This window comes from Mus musculus, chromosome 9, assembly GCF_000001635.26.
Source record: "Mus musculus strain C57BL/6J chromosome 9, GRCm38.p6 C57BL/6J".
Lineage (NCBI taxonomy): Eukaryota > Metazoa > Chordata > Mammalia > Rodentia > Muridae > Mus > Mus musculus.
In genome coordinates this window covers 44,236,488-44,251,539 of record NC_000075.6, presented here as the reverse complement: position 1 = coordinate 44,251,539, position 15,052 = coordinate 44,236,488, and the positions used below count along the sequence as shown (strand labels likewise).

General features: G+C 49.3%; 2 protein-coding genes across 6 annotated transcripts; one reads left to right on the top strand and one right to left on the bottom strand.

Moving 5' to 3' along the window:
* The first annotated feature begins 75 nt into the window (after positions 1-75).
* Positions 76-4,228, top strand: Pdzd3 (PDZ domain containing 3). The gene is made up of 11 exons (NM_133226.2): positions 76-100; positions 515-542; positions 684-757; positions 1,078-1,289; positions 1,508-1,697; positions 1,793-1,929; positions 2,101-2,305; positions 2,497-2,693; positions 2,778-2,984; positions 3,109-3,309; positions 3,524-4,228. Exons 1-11 carry the CDS (start codon positions 85-87, stop codon positions 3,551-3,553), a joined length of 1,497 nt encoding a protein of 498 aa, NP_573489.2. The 5' UTR covers positions 76-84; the 3' UTR covers positions 3,554-4,228.
* A 5-nt stretch (positions 4,229-4,233) lies between these two features.
* Ccdc153 (coiled-coil domain containing 153) lies at positions 4,234-10,863 on the bottom strand. Of its 5 annotated transcripts, none has more exons than NM_001360344.1 (7): positions 10,817-10,863; positions 10,464-10,542; positions 9,853-9,918; positions 8,407-8,526; positions 7,876-7,968; positions 5,698-5,828; positions 4,234-4,804 (listed from the first exon to the last, which is right to left on the bottom strand). In NM_001360344.1, exons 2-7 carry the CDS (start codon positions 10,531-10,533, stop codon positions 4,655-4,657), a joined length of 630 nt encoding a protein of 209 aa, NP_001347273.1. In that variant the 5' UTR covers positions 10,534-10,542; positions 10,817-10,863; the 3' UTR covers positions 4,234-4,654. The 5 variants fall into 5 exon arrangements, with proteins under 5 accessions (NP_001347273.1, NP_001074838.2, XP_006510439.2 ...); NM_001081369.2 differs by having other exon boundaries at positions 4,234-4,783; XM_006510376.4 differs by having other exon boundaries at positions 4,597-4,804; positions 10,464-10,558; positions 10,817-10,858.
* Positions 10,864-15,052: the final 4,189 nt, after the last annotated feature.

Genomic DNA, 15,052 nt, shown 5'->3' with positions numbered 1-15,052 from the left:
GACTCGGGAGGGGGCAGGTGGGAGGGTCAGCTGGTTATAATGAACCTTGTCCCTACTCTTAAGTCCTGGGTCAGTGATCCAACTATGGAGGCAGCTGCAGGTAGGAAGTAAGGCGATATCCTTGAAAGGGGACTTTGGGGTGGCGGCAGAGGGGGCAGATTTGGAATCTCTGGGTCTAGAACACACTTGCTATCGGGGCTTGGAGCCCTATAGGAATAGGAATGAGGTGGGCTTATAGATCTATCTTCCTGGCCCACACCTTCTGCTGATAGGCTCAGATTTATGTTCCACAGTACTGGGGGAGGAAAATACAGGGGAGTCAGCACCCGTGTGTGTGTGTGTGTGTGTGTGTGTGTGTGTGTGTGTGTGTGTGTGTGTGTGTGTGTGAAGACAGAGAAGCAGAATGGAAAGGGGTTGGGTTTCTCCTAAACCTTTTTGGTTTTTTATCACGAGAGTCCCGTCTCTGGGTGGGGTGGGGAGTGTGTCTCTCCTCTCACTCTCCTTTGTCCCGCAGATCTTCGGGACACGGCCTTGTTAACTCTGTAAGTAGTCTGAGGGCTGGAGAAGAACAACTGAAGGGGGTGGGGGGGACGACTCTCAGCTGGCAGCAGCACCTAAAGTAGAATCTGGGACCCAAGTCCAGCTCCCAGCACCTCTTATTTGCCTCTCCTGCCTCCTTATAGGAAGTTTAAGTTTAATCCAAGGCTGGGCATTGACAATCCTGTCCTCTCCCTCGCTGAAGACCAGGACCAATCTGGTAACCCCCTCACCCTTGGCAACTGTTTCCTTTCCCTAGAGACACTAGGGTGCCACACAGCCTCCTATCTCCTTGGTAACTGCTAACTGCCTCCCTCTGATATCAGTAACTAAGCAGAAGTAGAGGGGGAAGACATCCCTTTGCTTTAGCCTCCCAGCCCACGCAGAGTTCATTCAGCTATAAAGCCCGCCCTCTCACTGGCTGGAAGCTGACCAGCGCTCTCACAGGAAAGCAGGGTCTGCCAGTCTTTTGATGCCCCTGTACCAGGGCTGTGCCCCCTCCTTCTTTTTTTTTTTTCTGCTACCTGTCTCCTCCTCCAGATCCCTGGAACCTGCACCGGCCTCGCTTTTGTCTGTTGAGCAAGGAGGAGGAAAAGACTTTTGGGTTCCATTTGCAGCAGCATCTAGGCAAGGCTGACCATGTGGTGTGCAGGGTCGATCCGGGCACCTCAGCCCAGCGCCAGGGTCTCCGGGAAGGAGATCGGATCCTAGCGGTGAACAATAATATTGTGGCACATGAGGACCACGCGGTGGTGAGGCTGGGCTGGGACTCCTCGTGGTACAAAAGAACATTCCATAGCACTTCATGGGCCAAGCCTCACTCTCCTCAGACCCCATGATTTGGAGGTACCTAGGGAGAAAGATTGAGTGAAGGCAACTACAGACGTGGGTTTCACAGTGAAAACGCACGTTCTAGGGGATCCTGGGATTTCAGAGGGCCAACCTTTTTCTCCTGTGTCCCCTTTTATAGGTAGTGCGCTACATCCGGGCCAGCGGTCCCCGGGTATTGCTGACAGTCTTGGCACAACACGTGCATGATGTGGCGCGTGTTCTGCAGGGGAGTGACGCTTTCCTCTGTCCTACCCTACCCTCGGGGGTCAGGCCCCGGTTGTGCCATGTAGTAAAAGATGAAGGCGGCTTTGGCTTCAGCGTCACCCACGGTGAGCTTAGGGCCTGCTATGGGTGGGCAGGGTTGGGGAGCTTAGCTTCGGTTCTAGGTAGGCAGCAGGCTGGGACTTACTTTTTCTGCCTTTAGGAAGTCGAGGTCCTTTCTGGTTGGTGCTCAGTGCAGGAGGAGCTGCTGAGAGGGCAGGGGTGCCCCCTGGAGCCAGGCTGCTGGAAGTGAATGGGGCCAGTGTGGAGAAGCTCACATACAACCAGCTCAATAGGAAGGTAGGGCTTCCTGCGGTGACTCCCTACATGAACTCTCCCTCCTTACCCTCTTCTTTTCCCTCTAGTTTGCATGAGGCTTGCCCTCATTCCGGGTCCCCGGGAGGAGCTAGATGCCTGCCTTTCTGTCCCACACAGATGTCCCATGCTTACATTCTTGCTCTGCCCTCACAGCTTTGGCAGAGTGGAGATCAGGTGACTCTGCTGGTGGCAGGGCTGGAGGTAGAGGAACAGTGTCACCAACTAGGAATGCCTCTTGCTGCACCCCTGGCAGAGGGCTGGGCATTGCCCGCCAAGCCCCGATGTCTAAACATAGAGAAAGGACCTGAAGGCTTTGGGTTCCTGCTCCGGGAGGAGAAGGGCCTGGATGGCCGACTTGGTGAGTGGCAGCTCTGGGGGTTGGTAGGAAGCTGGACGATAGGCTGGCCATACACATTCAATTGTGCTTCTCAGCATCCATGAGCGATGCCCCACAGCCCCCAGCGGCAGCTTTCCATGCACTGTAGAGTTAGTTCCTGGGAGAGCATGGGCGTGAGTCAGGGGAGAGCAGTGAAGATGTCTCTGTCCCAGGGCAGTTCTTGTGGGACGTGGATCCAGGACTACCAGCTGACAAGGCTGGGATGAAGGCTGGAGACCGCCTGGTGGCTGTGGCCGGGGAAAGCGTGGATGGGCTGGGCCATGAGGAAACAGTGTCTAGAATCCGGGCACAGGGCTCTTGTGTCTCTCTCATTGTCGTCGATCCTGAGGCTGACCGCTTCTTCAGCATGGTATGTGACTGGGTTGGGGAGAGGGCAGAAATGGAGCAGGGCTCAGGTGCCACAGGTTTTTCTCCCCCCACCGTACCTCCCCAGGTACGCCTGTCTCCCCTCCTCTTCTTGGAGAACACTGAGATTGCTGCTCCTCCTCTGGCAGAGACCAAGGATCTTCCGGTTGAAGACACAGTTGAGCCTTCTGGCCTTGCTGGCTCCTGCCAATGCTTCTTGTACCCGGGGCCTGGAGGTGGCTATGGATTCAGACTCTGCTGTGTGGCCAGTGGGCCTTGTCTTTTCATCTCCCAGGTGACTGATGCACCATGTGCCTTGGAATCTACCCATCATTCACCACCTACCTTTCTCTGCCCCCCAGTCTGCCCAGCCGTAGAACACCTAACCAATACTTTTGTGTATCCCCTTACACTGCCAGGTGACCCCAGGAGGCTCAGCTGCCCGGGCAGGGCTGCAAGTGGGAGATACAGTTTTGGAGGTGAACGGATATCCTGTGGGCGGAGACAGTGAACTGGACAGGCTTCAGCAACTGACTGAGGCTGAGCCACCCCTCTGCCTGAAGCTAGGAGCTAGGAATCCGCAGGGCTTAGAAGCCTGGATTTCCTTGGAGTCTGGAGAGGTGAAGTCAAAGAGACAAATGGAATTATGAGAAGGGCAGAGAGGAGGGCTAACGGGTCGAGCTGTGTGAGATGTGCAGGAGGGAACCGTTGGTCATAGGAGGTGGGGACAGAAGGATTGGAGGACAAAGTCCTATTCCTGAGCAGAGCATGTTGGGGCAGGAAAGTGAACTCTTCTGGTTTGAGACTGACTCCCCTTGTTCTCTCCGTATGTAGGACTGGACTCTGGCTTCAGAGTTGCTATAGGACATCCCTGTTCAGCCTAGCTTACCAGCATAGACTTGCCTAGTAGTTCTCCTGCCCTCGCTCTGCACCCTGAGGTGGAGGGAGCTGGGAACAATCTCTTGAAGTTGGAATTGGGAGCTGGAGGATTCAGAAACCACCAATCACAGGACTGCCAGGGACCTTCTCCTTTCTCATGAGCCTACCTCCAGCAGAGGGGTGTGGACAGAGACCGAAGGCGGGCTCCACAGGGAGCCTGAGACGCCACAGGATGCTATATGTGGACATTTTGGGGAGCTGTGCGCCAAAGATGCAGTTCTGCTCAAGAAGATGACGCTGTGGAGCCACCGAGGATTGAAGCCATGGAGAACATAGGTTAGATGTGGCTCTGTTGTCATCTGGCAGAAGGATTGATTGGAGGTGTATCTTCCTTCTACTGTGGATACCTTAGAGTCTTGGGAGCTGGTTCTTGGCTATTGTAATGTCCTGGTACAGCCTTTCCCAGCTGGCTGGTGAGATAGCTTAAAAGGTAAAGGTGCTGGCTTCTAAGCCTGGCAACCGGAGTTGACTCACCAGAACCACACGGTAGAAGAAGAGAACCAGCTCCTGGAATTTGCCCTCTGACCTCTTTGTGAGCACTTTAGTATACATACGCTACTGTCCAAATAAATAAGTAAATGTATGTATATGTATACAGACACACACACAGGATTTGTGTTTTATTGGTCAGGAAAAAAAACCAAGATTGGTTTGGTTTTTCAAGACAGGGTTTCTCTGTACAGCCCTGGCTATCCTGGAACTCACTGTAGACCAGGCTGGCCTTGAACTCAGAAATCCGCCCGCCTCTGCCTCCCAATTGTGTGAATTAAAGGTATGCACCGCCGTGCCCATTTAAGCCAAGATAGTTTAAAGGGACCAAAAGTACTCCAGGCTTAAGGGAATGGGATCTAGTTTCTGCAGGAAAGGGTTTAGAACATTGTCTACTTCTTACCACTCAGTGTTTAGGACAATGGGTCAACCCAGAACATAGATGTCCTCACTGCCAAAGGCCATAATCCATAGTTCTATTGAATTCTACATCAAGTTGCTTTATTGATAGGGCTTAGGGATTAGAGGCCAGCGGTTTCAAAGATCCAGGGGGTTGAGACCAAATTGCCGCAGTTGCTCCTTGAGTCTGGTGTGGAGTCTCAGCACATTTGCATCCCAGTGAGGCTTGACCACTCTCAGCTTGGCCAGTAGACAGTCCAGGTTGTCCTGTGAACACCCAGCTTTCAGCTTCCAGGGAGGGAGGGGACAGTGAAGGTTGCCTTAGGTTCTTCGGCTTGATTACTAAGAGTTATCCACCAATGGCTTCCCCTCCCTCCCTCTCTCCGTCCCTCTCTACATTCCTTCCTTCCTTCTTTTTGTAAGATAACCTTGCTTTGTAGTCCAGGCTGGTTTTGAACTCAGAATTCTCCTGCCTTAGCTTCCCAAGTGCTAGATTTCAAATGTGAACCACTATGCCTGGCTGCTGCCCTGTCCCTGTCCCTGTCTCTGTCTCTCCAACACTTAGGATTTAACCTAAAGCCTTATACATGCTAGACAAGTACCATGTCTCTTTCTAATTTTTATTTTGAGATACAGTCTCTTACTGCCTGTGCTGGCCTTGGGTTTTGTGCCTAGGTTGGCCTTGAACCTATGGTTTGTCTGCCTCATTCTCCTGAATAGCAGAACTATGAGCCTGTGCCACTCCTTTCTTCCCCTCTCCCTCCTTCTCCACACTCCTCTTCCTATCCCCCGCCCCACCTCTGTGTCTGGAATTGAACCCATGGCCTTGCATACTAGGCTAGAGCCTAGAGCAGTACCATTGACTTATACCCTTACTCTGATATATAGTGACACTGTCCTGACACTATATAACAAAGTAATCCCCTGATTATTACTGAGCCTAGATCTCACTGTGTAGCAGGTGCATAGTACATTGTAGCTCATCTTGGCCTTGAACTCAAAATCTTCCTGCCTTAGCTAACCAAGTACTGGGATTACAAGTCACTGGTTCTGTCAATGGTTGGATCTTTTGTTTACACTTAGGACAGAGCATGGGGTCGTGGGTCATCACACTAATTGGAGGCATAGGGATGGTAGGTTATGAGATAATTAGAAGATGGCCGACGGGTAGTGGCGCTTACATGCAAGATTTCCTCATATTTGGCCTCCATGTCTGCCACGTGGGCATGAAGCTGAGCCAAGGTTCCATCTTGCTTTCTGAGGGCTCGCTCAGCCTCTTCCTTCGCTGTCTTAGCCTCCCTTTGGCATGTTTCTAGGGAACAGGGCAGAAAGGTAAAGGAGATAGGACAGTGACACTGTATACCAAGAACAGTAACCAAAGGTGTCTAAAGAGGCAGCTTTACAGAGGCCGTTACAGACTCCCAGGGTCATCTTCTTTCCTGAGGTCTCTCTAGACGTTCTGAGGCATGGCAGGGTGCATAGAGGTCTTGAGACAGAAGATGTGTCCAGAGTCTGCTGCTTAGTATTTAGACAGTGTGAAACAAGTCTCTCTGGATCGCCATGTCTTAAATGTTTGCCTTCGTTTTGTTTGTTTTGTTTAAGACAGGATCTCATGTAGCCCAGGCTGGCCTTAAAATCCCCATGTAGCTAAAGATAACCTTGAACTCCATATTGTTTTACCTCTCCCTTTCAGGGTTGGTATTACAGACTTGTACCACCTAACATGGTTCAGTGTTCAGTTTATCTTTATAAATTTATTTATTTTTAATTTTACATCTCAGTTTTTAAAACAACTTCCTCCTCCTCCTCTTCTTCCTCTTCCTCCTCCTCCTCCTTCCTCTCCCCCTCTGTGTGTGTGTGTACACATGTGTGTGTGTGTGTGTGTGTGTGTGCGCGCACACGCACGTGTACACTTGCCTGTGATGTCCAGAGGAGGGTTGGATTTCCTAAAGCTGGAATTATGTTTTCGAGTCACCATGTGGGTGCTGGCTCAGGAAGAGCAGCCAGTGTTCTTAGTCACTGAGCCCTTTCTCCAGCCCCTTCTTTATCTTTAGAGGGAAAATAACATACATCCCTTGTGTTTGCTGTGACCTTAAATGTGGAAATGGACGACAAAGCACTGTATATAGAAGGGGCTCAGTAAATGTTGACTGTAAATTTGAAAGAAGGCCAAGGCCAGAGATGGATGGAGTCCCTAGCCTGTATAAAGCAGTTCACGAATGTTTATATCCAAACCAAAGATATTTTAGGATAAGAAAACTTTGAAATAGGATGTGATGGCTCACACCTAGAACCTGACAACTCAGGAGACTGAGGCTGGAGGATCACTGTGAGTTCAAGGCCACCTTGGACTTTTGAGAAATAAAAAAGACTCAGGAGGCTGCTGCTCTTTCCCAGGACCCGGGTTTGGTTTATACCACTCACATGGTGGCTCAGAACCATCCATAGCTCCAGCTCCATGGGATCTGATACCATCTTCTGACCCTTTTGCTCTTTTTTTGTTGCTGTTTTTTGGTTTTTGGTATTTTCGAGACAGGGTTCCTCTGTGTAGCTCTGGCTGTCCTGGAACTCACTCTGTAGACCAGGCTGGCCTTGAACTCAGAGATCCACCAGCCTCTGCCTCCCAAGTGCTGGGATTAAAGGTGTGTGCCGCCACCACCTGGTTTGACCTCTGTTTTCTTATCTGGTTGGTCTACTCATTGATTTAGCAAGTAGAAATTTAAGGCTTTCTACCAGGTGCGTGGCTTTGAGGATGCTGAAGTAAATTAAGTCTAACATTCTCTGTAGTTTGGTTGTAAAGGTTGGCTAGACTAATAAGGAATATGTTTTGCTTAGGACAGGCAAGGCAATGAAGGGGTTAACTGCTGGACTTGGGGAGAAATGGAGTGACTTACCTTCTTTACCTCTGTCTTAGAGGCTTCTTTTGAACTTTCTTCTTTTTTAGATTTATTTATTCTTGTTATTTTATGTGTATGAGTGCTTTGCTTGAACGTATGTATGTGCACCATGTGGGTGTCTGTGAAGTTAGAAGAGGACCTCAGATCCCCTCTGGCTGGAGTTACAGGATGGTTGTGAACTGTCATGTGAGTGCTGGGGATTGATTGTGGGTTCTTTGTAAGAACAAGTGCTGTTAACTGTTAACTGCTGAGCCAGCTCTCCGAGAGGCATAACTCCAGCCCTGACAGAGAGGTTTGTGTCACTGAACTCTTTGTTCAGAGGAGAGCTAGGGTGCCGGTGACCCTAGTTAAAACTCAGCCAACAGACTGTAGACATCTAGAGGAGAGCCTCTGAAGTCCACTCATCCATGCTGGGGCCTTGATACTGAGCCTGGAAAAGAAGGGACAAGGATGGGGGCCTACCTAGCTGCTCCTTTAGACTTCTCACTTCCTCCTCCAGCTGTTTGCTTCGGGTCCCCAGCTCCTCCTTTAGGGCCTGCCGCTGGCGGCTCATCTCTGAGGTAGGAGCAGTAGGCAGCAGGGATAGAGGAGGCATAAGGGAAGGAAATAACGTTACACGTAGGGGAACGTCTCGGCGGAGACACAGAACTAAGAAACTTGGGAGACCTTGAAAATGAGGGAGATAGGAAAGAAGACTCTCTCCCCCATATCTGTTTAGGGGGGACTCTGGCCTTTCCTCCCACTTACTCCCAAAGGTGAAAAAGGTAAGGGCTGTCACTGCATTTTGTTCATGCCAACACCAAGCATGGAACATTAGACACCCTAGGATGTGGTGATCCGTGTTCATACCAGGGATCTATCTTTGGGTCTCTGGACCCTGCCTATGCAGGGAAGGTGAGACTAGGTATGGCAGTTGGAATCACTCTTCATTTCCCTTCCTCCAATTCCCTGACCTCCTCCAGGCCCGTCTCCTGTCCACCTGATCAAACATACCTGCATATATGGCCTTCCCTTCACTTTGGGTTCTTTCCAGTTCAGCTTCTAGCCCTTGTAACCTCTGCTTCAGCCTGTCTTCAGAAGCCTTGGCTCGGCGAGCCTCTTCCCTCTGTAGAGCTGTGAGTATCGCAGAGCCATGCTCAGGCCTGACCGTGGATCTCATAGAATCAATCACCATAGCCTTGAACTCTGCTTCTCTTTGGGAACTTGGCAGTGTCAACCTCTTATGCAGTGTCTCTCCCTGGACCCTCTTGAAACCCACAGAGTTTTCATTCCTACAGAGTCAATAGTCTCTCCGTGTTCTGGCTACTAAAAAACAATGGCTTCCCGAGCTGCAGATTAGCTTCACGGTAGACTACTTACCTATCCTGAATGGGGTTGTGATTGCGTTCTCAGAGTCAGGGGGAAGAACAACTTCTTCATCAATCTTCATTGTCTAGCCCTTCCTCACAATCCTTGCCAACAGAGAATTAGCCCTGGACATAGTCCACACTTCCAGTTCCCCAAGAACCCAGAGATGCCACGTATGCCAAGGCTGCACGGATAGTTCTATGTCAACTTGACACAAGCTAGAATTATCAGAGAGGAGGGAGCCACAACTGAGAAAATGCCTCAGGCTGGAGAGATGGCTCAGCGGTTAAGAGCACTGACTGCTCTTCCAGAGGTTCTGAGTTCAAATCCCAGCAACCACATGGTGACTCACAATCTTCTGTAATGGGATACCCTCTTCTGGAGTGTCTGAAGACAGGGACAGTACACTCATGTACATAAAATAAATAAATCTTTTTTTAAAAAAGATTAGAAGCCGGGCATGGTGGCGCACGCCTTTGATCCCAGCACTTGGGAGGCAGAGGCAGGCGGATTTCTGAGTTCGAGGCCAGCCTGGTCTACAAAGTGAGTTCCAGGACAGCCAGGGCTATACAGAGAAACCCTGTCTCAAAAAACAAACAAACAAACAAGAGAGAGGGAGGGAGGGAGGGAGGGAGGGAGGGAGGGAGGGAGGGAAGGAAGGAAGGAAGGAAGGAAGGAAGGAAGGAAGGAAGGAAGGAAGGAAGGAAGAAAGAAAATGCCTCTATAAGATCTGGCTATAGTTAAGCCTATAGGGCATTTTCTTAATCAGTGAATGATGGGGAGGGCCCAGCCCATTGTGGGTGGTGCTACCCCTTTGCTGGTGGTCCTGGGTTCTATAAAAAAGCAGGCTGAGCAAGCCATGGAGAGCAAGCCAATTAGCAGCACCCCTCCATGACTTCCGTATCAGCTCCTGTCTCCAGGCTCCTAGCTCCTCTCCTGACTTCTTTCAATAATAAACAGTGCTTTGGGTGCGCAAGCCAGATAAACCATCTCCTCCCCACGTTGCTTTGGTTGTGGTGTTTCTTCACAGCAGTGATAACCCTGACTAGGACCTGTCATTGCTGCTGTCTCCTGAGGCTCCACACTCCTTACCCAAGCGGTCCTGAAGCAGCTCCTTCTCGAGCAGCACCAGCCTGTGCTTGGCCTCAGCCTCCACACCTGTCGTGGCAAACCACGGAGTCTTAGGCTACGCTGATCTCGCCCCTGCCCTGTCTTCCTCCCGCACTTTTTGCAGGATGGGGGAAGATCACTGATACCCAATGCCAAAATCTGACAAATTCATAGCCAAGCCTTCACTGCCTTGTACTTGGTGTGTGCTCAAAAGAAGGGTGAAACAGATGACAGAGGCAAAGGACTAGAGGGGGCTCCAGGGGGAGAGAGGCAGTCTCCGGTCCCCAGCCTGGCCGAATCTGAACTCAGGGCTCTGAAGAGGAGGGCAAGAGAGCCTCACTTTAGCCAACTGTGGTGTCAATGCCTAACTAATGCCAGGCATTGTGAGCACCAGGCTGTCCCAGCACTAGGAGGACTAGGAGGATACGTTTGAGGCTTGCCTGGGTTTCTTAGTGACCCTGTGTCAAAAGAACAAAAGACAAAACCAAAACAAACGCCCTCTGTCTTGTTGCCCAGGGAGCTGGATTCCCTCTAAGGACCTTGGTGTGGACATGGACATGCAGGGGCACTGGCCTTCACCCATGGTGACTCACCAGGACTTGAATTCTTTTTCTTCTTCCGTGCCTCAGCTTTTCTCCCCCTTCCTTTGGTTTTAGGTGGCATCCCGCTGTCCTGACGAAGGGAAGACCTATGTAGGTCAGCATACAGACAGGCTTTCCTGACTCTTACACTGAGTTGGTTGGGGGTTTCTGGAGCATCAGAGTGCCAGTCTCCCAGTGCATCTTACACTTCTATAGAAGCTTCATTTCTTGGTCTCTGGGACCCTTAGGGAGGGCTGGGATCACTGAGGGAGAACAATCCTATGTGCAGCAGTCAGCTTCTTAGAGAAACTTCTGGACATCCCTTCTCTCTCCCCAACTTGTGTACTCTCCTCCTTCCTACCTACCTGCAAGACTTTCTGTTGCTTGTGTGGTGTCTCCCTGGGAAATGACATGTCATGGGGACAGTAAAGAGAGACCCAAGTAGATTGAGTCTAGGGAGGAGCCTGGGTCCTGGGAGCCAATCCAAGGTGTAAAACTTCCTCAAGAGGTGGGACCAAGAACTGGGATGTTGGGTTTCTGGATACTGCACGTTGTCCAGGCAACTGGAAAACTCAGGCAGGTGGGTGAGCTAAATCAGCTCATACAAAGGAAAGCTTCTCTTTTTACCTCCATATCCTAGCCCTAAAGAAGAGGCTTAGGAGCCGAATAGCTATTATTCATGTCTACACAGGCACTACCTGTGGTCTGGAGACTCTCCAGGCTAGGAATCTACAAACTTGCAGTCTGGGAGAGCAGTGTTTTGCAAGACATAGGGAAAGCAGGGATAGCGGCCATCACAGCTACTTTATATCTGGAGGTTTCGTGTGAACACAGTGACATTATTTACTTTAAAACAGAAGGTTTGGGGGCTGGAGAGATGGCTCAGTGGTTGAGAGCACTTGGCTGCTCTCCCAGAGGTCCCGAGTTCAATTTCCAGCAACAGCATGGTGGTTCACATCCATCTGTAATGGTATCGGATGCCCTCTTCTGGTGTGTCTGAAGACCACCAGATACATAAAATAAATAAATAAATGTTTTGTTTGTTTTTTGTTTTTTGTTTTTGTTTTTGTTTTTTTTTAAACAACAACCTGAAGGTTTGCCTCAAAAAGGCTACTGTGGTGTGTGAGGGAAACATGTTCTGACACAGGTAGTTGAAAGGATGCTGACCCACAAAGAGGAACACAAATTAGACAAGAGTCTGGAGTTCAGCTACTTAATTTTGCTCAGCTTGTATTTCTTGGTGTATAAGTTTTGTAGCTCCTGAAATCCCCAGACGTCAGTGCAGTGTTTACAGGACTCCTTTTTCCCTCTCCAGTCAATCTTGCCTTCTCCCACTATTTCTTTATGAGGTTTAATCTGCAGGCAGGGGTTTAGCAGCCCCCAGGCTCCCTGCAGCATAAAGTTGCTTAGGGCTCCCTCTAGTGGACTTGCTTGACCGCCTGCACCTCCTAAAGTTTGCAGTTGGTAATTTCTTGGGCAATATTGGGGGAGATCCCCTTTACGGGGTGTTTTTTAGTATCTTATGTATAATTAAAATTTGATTGTTGGCAGAAAGCATGACGGGAAGCCCTCCCTCCATCTGGGAGAGATCCGTCTGGACCTGTGCCATCTCTGGGCACCATAATGTCACCATACATAGAATTTAAACAAGCCTTCCTCCCTGTGGATTATGGAACCTACAGATCCTTTTTAGGCATGTCTGTCCATTCTAGTCCCTGAAAATGTTGGTCAGTTGCATATTATTAGAAGCAAATCTGCCGAAACAGACACAAGATGTGGGACTATGAAATCACTTCCAGAGCAAGCGGAAGGTCAATACCTGTTTTATTTAACTCCGTAGCACTTTAGATACTGTAAGAGAGAGTTTTAATTTTTATTTTTGATTATGTTCTTTATGTGTGGGTTTGTGAGCACAGTGCCGGGGGGCGGGGGAGGCTACAAGAGAGCTTTGGAGTCCCTTGGAGTCGGAGTTACGGGTAGTTGTGAGCAGCCCACCAGTGTGGTGCTGGAAACCAAATTCGAGTCCTCTTCATGAGCAGGACTCACTTTTAACTGCCGAGCCATGTCTCCAGCCCCGGCTCTGGACACTTTATAGAGCAAAGAGTCCTACTTGTCGTTGTGATGCTTACAGCCCCTGTAACGTAGGGCTGGTGACCCCGTACACAGGTCTCAGATATGGAGAAATCTCATTTTTCATCACGTTTTCATTTATTCTTCCTTTAGAATCTCCGGTCCTTTCCCAGGAGCTTCTCAGGGACTTCTTTCCCTGAATCTCTGTCACTCACGTTTGTGCTTGGAAGGACACATTGGGGATGACAGAACACAACCTAGACCTCATGTTTTAGGAGATCGTGTATTTTACAAATGAGTTCAGTCAACTGACTCTCAGGTGCAGGATCAGGATGTGGTTTGAGGTCAAGGTGAAGTGGAGAAAAAAAAAGGTGCCATGTGTCACGTGATGAACTGGTCCCAACGGAACCCAGAAAGGGGTTGGCGTTGTGCTCAGCAATTCAGCCCCTCTTTAGAAAACAAACCAAATAAAAACTGTGAGAAAAAGGCCAACCTTCCCTTCTCTTTTTATTGACTTCAGTTTAGAAGCGACGATAGGAAAGATCGTTTCTGATCTCACTGTCTCTGTTAATTTTTTTTTTTTTTTTTTTTGGGCTGGGGAAGCTGGAGAAATGGGTCAGTAGTTAAGGGTACACGCTGCTCTTGGAGAAGACCCATTCAAGTGCACACACACATTCAGATTGTTAAAATTAAATCTTAAAAACTTGTATTACATTTAGTGTGTGGTCAGAGGACAGCCCATGGGGACTTGGTTCTATCCTTCTCCCATGTGGATCTGTGGGATTGAACCCAGGTCGTTGAGTCTGGCAGCACATACCTTTACCGACTAAGCCATCTTGTTGGCTCCCTGTCCTCCTTTGAATAAGATCTATCCAGGATGGCTTCTGTTTGCTTGTCTTTTGAGAAAGGGACTTACGTGTAGCTCTGACTGACCTGGAACTCCTAGATTGGGGCCTCTACCTCTGTTTTTTCAGGGCTGGAATTAAAGCTGTGCACCACAGCCTGATCTGGACAAGAGTATTGAGGAGATATATAAGAGGGACAATCATTCACTTTTATTCAAATAGGACATTGGTTATTTATATATTAAAAGAAATGTGACCTGATCAAAAACACAGTGGCCTTGGCCTACACCACCGGCTCTCCCCCTTCCTAATGCCGTGACGCTTTCCGACAGTTCCTTGAGAACCCCAACCAAAAATTATTTCTATTGTTGCTTTATAGCTGTAATTTTGCTATTGTTATGAATTATAATGTAAATATCTGTGTTCTCCAATGGTCTTAGGTGGCCCCTGAGGATCCCTTAGGGGACCACAGGTTGAGATCCACTGGCCTCCAGGAACTGTGAGCTAAGCAGGGTGACATAGCTACTTGGGAGGCTCTTCGAGGAGGATGCTTTGAACCAGATATTTAATGTCAGCATGGGAATCACATTGAGACCTGTCACCAAAAGAGAAAAGGGAGGAGGGGGAGAAAAGAAAAAGGAAAACAACCGTTGCTTAGGACGATGAATAATAAATATTTTTCTGGTTGTAGGTGTCTCTGACTTATCATTAACTCACACGGGAGGAAGTCTGGCTCAGTGTGGCCCATGTGTGTTGCTTTTTAACTTTTACAAGATTGGTGTGGGTTCAGCAAAGTGTGAGGCACCAAGCCCTGGCCCTGGCCTGAGGCGTTTCCTGTCAGGGTCCAGTCTTCTAGAAGAAAATAGGAGGGCAGCAAAGGCTGCTGCAATCCAGGGCCAGGGGGCTACCATCAGGAAGTGGAGCCTGCCTATTGCTGATGCCTGGAAGGGTCAAGAAGGGACTTCTAAGCTTGAAAGGTTTGCTGGATGGGAGGAATTGGTCTGGTAAGGTTAGTAGAATCAGGTGGTGTGTGTGTGTGTGTGTGTGTGTGTGTGTGTGTGTGTGTGTGTGTGTGTGGTGTATGTGCGTCTTTCTTGGCAGGAAAAACAGCTTTGCAAAGGCCTAGAGGTATGTGGCTCTCAGATTTCTGGAATTAGAAAACTGTACTCATCTTCTCTGGGCTGGATTTTGAGCTATTAAAAAATATATATAAAACGTAGGGTGGTTTTCAGTTCCTCTCTTTGTTTCCCTCTGGGGAAAAGAGCTGCTGGGCCCTTGGCCACTTCTCTGATGGACAGACGGGAGGTTAGAGGTATGGAGAGGTCAGGGTATGGGGACTGCTCTCTGCAGATATGGATGGCTCCGCTGACCCCTGCCTGGGGGATGGGACAGGCTTTCAGAGATTGGGTTGCTGTCTTTTGTTCTTTGAGATGGCAGCTGTGCTTCTCCCAGGAAATTGACACAGGAGTCAGTGTCAAAGTATCCTGAAGGGTGCTCAGGTTTCTGGCAAATCCTCTACCTTTCTCATGCTTAGGAGAGAGATGGCAGCCTCCAGATGACCAGCAGCGAGGGTTCTGGGTTAGAAATGACACTGGGATTAGATGCAAGTCTTCGTGATGCTATGTATATAGTAAATTCTGATGAGCACTTAACAGCTATGTTTACAGTTTAAATCAGAGTTTTGCT

What these genes read in the sequence shown, in the direction of transcription:
- Pdzd3 (NM_133226.2), top strand. An exon ending in CACATGAGGACCACGCGGTG is followed by an intron (nt 1,290 to 1,507) that starts GTGAGGCTGGGC and finishes CCCCTTTTATAG; the next exon opens with GTAGTGCGCTACATCCGGGC. An exon ending in TTTCCTTGGAGTCTGGAGAG is followed by an intron (nt 3,310 to 3,523) that starts GTGAAGTCAAAG and finishes CTCCGTATGTAG; the next exon opens with GACTGGACTCTGGCTTCAGA.
- Ccdc153 (XM_030244400.1), bottom strand. Translation starts at nt 8,260, where the DNA reads ATGAACACGGATCACCACATCCTAGGGTGTCTAATGTTCCATGCTTGG. An exon ending in AAGTCTAAAGGAGCAGCTAG is followed by an intron (nt 5,829 to 7,875) that starts GTAGGCCCCCAT and finishes CCTGTTCCCTAG; the next exon opens with AAACATGCCAAAGGGAGGCT. An exon ending in AATATGAGGAAATCTTGCAT is followed by an intron (nt 4,805 to 5,697) that starts GTAAGCGCCACT and finishes CCTCCCTGGAAG; the next exon opens with CTGAAAGCTGGGTGTTCACA.